Raw genomic sequence first — 6174 nt, 5'->3', positions numbered from 1 at the left:
GGGGGAGCTTCTGATCAGCAACGCACTTTAACTGCTAGAGCTTCATCTAGTTCGGATGCTACTGAATCAGATAATCGAGCATATTCTGGTGATGAAGATAATGATGATGATGATGATGATGAAGCAAATGTTCAAAAATATTCCTGTTGGAACGTTTGTGGATGATCTTGCTACGATCTTTCCTGAATATTCAGCTCAGCAACCTTGTCCGAGTCTACGTTCTTTATCATTTAATGTTGATGAATGCGATGATTATGATCGCATTCTTCAAGATTTATCAAATGAAGGAGAAGATGAGGGAGTTGAAGTTGAAAATGAAGAGAGTTTGAGAGAACAGGAAGAAAAAGAAAATGGAGAGGGTGTGAGTGGAGCTGAAAAAGAAGATCAAGCTCCTTCCCAAACCGAAACACTTAGCCGGGCAACCACATCTACTACTGACATTCATGTGTTGAATGTTAGTATTGAAACAGACATAGCTAGCCCARCTATGCATYTGCACACMMCTCCTATCCACTCAATTGGTTCTCAACAACCAATTGTTTCAATTTCACATGGGAATTTAGCTCATACGCTAATTACTTCTCAATCGGAGAATGTAGTTATTGAAACTAGTAGGTCGCTACCCCAACCTACGACTTCGAAGCTGTGCACCACGAGTCTAGAGCCGATACACTTAGGTACACATGAGTCAGGAGCATCTGTTGCTCCAAGTGTAGTTCTTGGTGAACTAGCTGGAATGACCGGAGTGATGTCATTTGACATTTCACGAGGACAGGTCGGAAGTCCTACCAATGCTAACATTATGCCAACATTGAACGTAGGCACAGCAGTTTACTCAACTGTTGTTTCAACTGGTATTCTACATGAACCAGGTGTGAGCTTACCTGACTTTGTGTCAAGGGAATATTTGGATGGCGCCCTAAAGGCTGTTCAAGAAAACTTTGACGCTCAAATCGCTAGTTTGAAGAGATTGTTGAAGGGTAAAGAAGTTGTTGTAGAAGAGCCACCATCTGCGCCATCACCACCACCTGTACCTGAACCGTCAGTACCAGATCAATCGATGAACGAGCTGAAATCTCTTCTATATGCTAAGTTGATGGCTTCTCAAAGTGAAGACGCTGAATATGCAGATTTGGTTGGTCTCTTACGCCAACAAATTGATACTAACCCTGTAATTAGARCCTCAGAGTTCTTGACTTTTCAGGATGTGATTAAAGTTAGTTTTTCTAAAGTCAGCAACTTAATCACATCTCATTCCCAAGATCTGAAACGTTTAATGGATGCTCTTGTTGAAAGGGTATCTATACTTGAAGAAACTTGCAAGTCTCAAGCCACATCTCTTAAACGAAGACATGATGATCAGGATGATCCTGATAGTCATGAGGGGGAGATGAAAAGACAGAGATTGGCTGAGACATCTCAACTAGGTGCAAGGATGGGTGAAGAGTCATTAGCTCAGGACRTAACTGCTGAAGGTTCTGCCCCGGAAACAGTTCAGGAAAGAATAATTGAGGCTGTTGTTATTGAAGAAGAAGATGTGGAGACAAGTCCAAGGATCGAGCCAATGGTTGAAAAGCCGGYRGACTCCACAGTAGAAACAAGGTTGTTAATGGACTTGTCTGCCAATGTAGGATTCAACAGTGTTTTCTCTACTACTCTGGGTGGRGAGCAGGATTTTGGTGAAGATTTTGATAATATTGACGAATCAACTGGAATTTATTTTGATTTTGAAGCTGACTTAGATGAAGAAGATCCAGTTTTTCCCGTTCAAGCTGATAGTCAGACTATTCCAGAATCGTCTACTGCTGCTTTACCTGATGTGCCTGAAGCAAGTGCTCAAAGAGAAACTGTTGATCATACCGAGATTTTCTCAAAGAATTACATTCCTTTTCACATCAGAGAAAATTTTTTTGGTTATGATCGTGAAAGAATCCGAGAGCCATACTTGGAAGATATCTACTTTGGGATTTTCATTCGTCACAGAAAATTGCTTAGTGCTGACAGAGTTCTTGGAATTCACAAGAAGCCAAAAGATTACCGAATTGAATATCGTCACCTTTTGAAAGCCAAGTGTCAGCCTATCAGTCAAGTTCGTACAAAGCATAGAATCGTCACGATCAAACAAATTGATGCTCAGAAACTGTTAAGAATTTGGTATCCTATGTTTACAGTTACAAGGAAGGATGGCCAGATCTGGAGATTCAGCGAAGCTGATTTCTCGAACTTATATTTGGATGACCTCGAATACATGTACTTCGAACTCAAGAACATGACGATTAGAAAGGAAGGAGAACTGGTAGCTCTAGATGCAATTAAGAGATTCATTCGAAATCATGTAAAGCTGTCAATGGTCATTGATATTCAAATRGGTCTTGAAGACAGTCAACGAATCATCAACCTCAAAAGACCTAATCAAGATTTAGAAGACATTGAAGGCTATCCAGTTTACATGGTGCTTGAAAGTCCAGAATTTGGGGTTATCTACTTTGCTCAACTTCAAGTCAAAAAGTTCATGAGATTTAGTGAGTTGAACAAGTATTCTGACGGTACGATCAAGCTTGTAAGAAGGGCACTTGACTTGAAAAGGGTGATGGATGATAAGGCTGTGGAATCTGAACGGATGAATGCCAAAGAAAGATACTTGCTTGTCAACGCCATAAATTTGCTCGAGGAGAAAATTCAGTACAGGAATGCTTTGAGAAGGTTAGAGAAAATACTTGGACTACGCAAAACAAAATTCACAAGGGTCCAAACTTGAATCCAAAGGGGGAGAATGTTGGGTTCAAGTTAGTGCTTTAATGTTGTACTCAAGTTTCTCCTTAGTATAGTTGTTTTGTAATAGTTTAGCCTGTACAATTTCCTAGTATAAATAGTGATTTCCTTGTAATTGTAATTAACAATCGTCATTAGTAGATTGATCAAGATTAGTGCTGTAATATTCTCTTTCTATCAATCTAATAATCCTTTATTCATATTCTTTCCATCTTTGATGCTCATCATGATTCTTGAAGATTGCTTAATGTTTGTATGATTTCTGGGACTATCACAAAGAGATGTGGAAACCCTCCATGAATATTGGGAGAGGTTCAAACATCTCTATGTTAGTTGCCCGCAACACGGAATTTCCGAGCAACTTCTGTTGTAGTATTTTTATGAGGGCCTTCTTCCTATGGAAAGGAAGATGATGATGCCGCTAGTGGAGGGGAAATTTTTAATAAAACTCCAACTCAAGTGAGGGCTCTGATCACCATTATGGCTGGGAACTCTCAGCATTTTAGTATGCAAGGTGATTTAAGGAGAGGGCCCCAAAAGATTAACGATGTTAATACTGGTACCATTGAGAGTATGTTATTTGATTTGACTAACCTCGTTAAACAATTAGTTGTGGGTAAAAAGCAGGTTAAGGCATGCGGTATATGGAATGGGACGAACCATCCAACGGATGCGTGTCCGCAACTCCAAGAGGATGTTTTGGTTGCACCCGAAGATGTCAACGCCATCGGTGGCTTTCCAAGCCAACAACCACAAAAAAGGTTTTATAACCAGAGCTTTGGTGCCCAAAGACCTCTGCAACAATTCCAGCAAAGGCCATTCCAACAGAGAACCCCGTTTCAGCCAAACAACCAAGCCTCAAGCAATGCAGGTATGCCTTTAGAAGATATTGTTAAATCTCTTGCTACTAACACTCAACAATTTCAGCAAGAGACGAGGACGAATATCCAAAATTTGGTAACCCAGAATCAAAGTTTAGCGGCCCAACAGAAGAATTTGGAAGCTCAAAATGGGGCAAATGGCGATTTTGCTTAATCGCATTGAGAGCCAAGGTAAGTTACCGTCCCAAACTGAGACTAACCCGAAAGCTAATGTTAGTGCCATTACTTTGAGAAACAGGACGGTTCCGGATCCTGAAGCCAAAGCAAGAAGGAGCGAGAGAAAAGAAAAGAAAGAGGCCGAGATTACAGGCGACAAGTCAAATGAAAATAAGGTTGAAGGTAAAAACATAGAGGACAAAGAAAAGAAGCCCGAATTGGTCATCCGACCACCATTCCCAAATAGATTCGAGCAAACGAAGAAGGAGCAAGAAGACAAGGAGATTATGGAGACTTTTTGCCGAGTTGAGGTAAACATTCCACTCTTAGATGCTATTAAAAGAGTACCTTGACATGCTAATTTTTTGAAGGAGTTGTGTACGAACAAGAAGAAGTTGACCATGAACGAGAAGGTTAGCATGGGCGAGAATGTATCCGCCATGCTTCAAGGAGAGAAGATGCCACCTAAGTGCAAGGACCCAGGTATGTTTACTATTCCTTGTAAGTTAGGTAATGTTTCAATAGACAAAGTCATGTTAGACTTAGGCACATCTATAAATGTCATGCCTTACTCGATTTATTCATCACTGAATGTGGGACCTCTTAAGAGGACGGAAGTTGTTATACAACTCGTCCATAGGTCCATTGTGTATCCCAATGGAATCCTTGAGGATGTGTTGGTTCAAATTAACGAGTTGGTCTTCACGACTGATTTCTATGTCATAGATATGGAGAAGCATCATACCTCCAAATCACCTTTGATATTGTTGGGAAGACCATTTCTTAAAACATCAAAAACAAAAATTGATGTTCATGATGGTACATTAACCATGGAATTTGATGGTGAGGTCATTACATTTAATATCTATGATGCCATTAGATATCCCAGTGATGTGTCTTATGTCAGTTTTGTTGATGTTTTGGATCTTATCACTCATGATTTGTATGACTTGACTAACCGAGATTTGTTGGAGGTTGCGATTACAAGGCACCTAGATGCAAGGACAGTTAATTTGTTGATGAAGGAGTATGATTTAGGGCCCGAGCTTAAAGAGATGATCTTAGCCATGGAATATAACTGACACAGGAAGTTTCAGGTATCAAATGTTAATTTACCTTCTTCTTACACTAAGTTATTTCCTTCTATTTTGCAGGCCCCGATACTTGACTTGAAGGAGTTACCGGACCACCTCAAGTATGCTTACCTAGGCAAGGACAATACTCTATCGGTGATCATCTCTACTGAGCTGTCAAGCGAAGAATAAAAACGGTTGGTGAATGTGCTTGAAGAACACAAGGAGGCGATCGGTTGGACTATAGCTGATATCAAGGGTTTGAGGCCCTCAGTTTGTATGCATAAGATTCTACTCGAGGATGACTACAAGCCTTTTTATGAAACTCAACAACGCCTCAACCCCCCTATGATTGAGGTAATGAAAAATGAGATCCTCAAACTCCTTGACGCAGGTATTATTTATTCAATTTCAGATATCAAATGGGTAAGCCCTATTCAGGTAGTACCCAAAAAGACGGGTTTGACGGTAGTTAGGAACACCGAAGGTGAGTCGGTGCCTACTCGATTCCAAAATGGATGGCAAGTATGCATCGACTATAGGAGGTTGAACTCATCCACTAGAAAGGATCACTTTCCACTTCCCCTTATCGACCAAATGTTGGAACGATTAGCAGGAAAGTCTCACTACTGTTGTCTAGATGGATACTCCGGGTTCCATCAAATCCCGGTAGCGCCGGAGGACCAAGAAAAGACTACTTTTACATGCCCGTTCGGTACGTTTACCTATAGGTGTATGCCTTTTGGCCTTTGTAACGCACCAACTACTTTTCAATGTTGCATGGTACGTATCTTTTCCGAGTACGTAGGGAGTATCATTGAGGTGTTTATGGATGATTTTACCGTTTATGGTAACTCATTTGTGGACTGTTTAAACAATTTGACCAAGATTTTAAAAAGATGCATAGAGACTAACCTTGTTTTGAATTATGAAAAATGTCACTTTATGGTTAGTCATGGTCTTATCTTGGGTCATATTGTTTCAAAGAAGGGTATAGAGGTAGACAAGTCCAAAATAGATGTCATTAAAACTCTACCTTACCCCACTTGTGTTAGGGAAGTCCGTTCTTTCCTTGGTCATGCAGGGTTTTATAGGAGATTCATTAAGGATTTTTCGAAGATAACCMRACCACTTTGTTGTCTCTTACAAAAGGATGTGRACTTCCACTTCGATGGTGAATGCAAGAAGGCATTCAATGAATTAAAAGATAAGTTAACTTCTGCACCCATAATTCAGCCCCCAAATTGGGATCTCCCTTTTGAGATCATGTGTGACGCGAGTAATTACGCGGT

General features: G+C 40.4%; 1 protein-coding gene across 1 annotated transcript; it reads left to right on the top strand.

Moving 5' to 3' along the window:
- The first annotated feature begins 3252 nt into the window (after positions 1-3252).
- Positions 3253-4891, top strand: LOC112499953. Its single transcript, XM_025103214.1, has 4 exons — positions 3253-3533; positions 3892-4120; positions 4181-4292; positions 4335-4891. Exons 1-4 carry the CDS (start codon positions 3253-3255, stop codon positions 4889-4891), a joined length of 1179 nt encoding a protein of 392 aa, XP_024958982.1.
- The last annotated feature ends 1283 nt before the right edge of the window (positions 4892-6174 follow it).

The sequence above is a fragment of the Cynara cardunculus genome (genome assembly GCF_001531365.2).
Source record: "Cynara cardunculus var. scolymus isolate 2C chromosome LG 17, CcrdV1, whole genome shotgun sequence".
Taxonomy (NCBI): domain Eukaryota; kingdom Viridiplantae; phylum Streptophyta; class Magnoliopsida; order Asterales; family Asteraceae; genus Cynara; species Cynara cardunculus.
The sequence above is the reverse complement of the archived record's forward strand: the minus strand, read 5'-3'. Positions and strand labels throughout refer to the sequence as shown.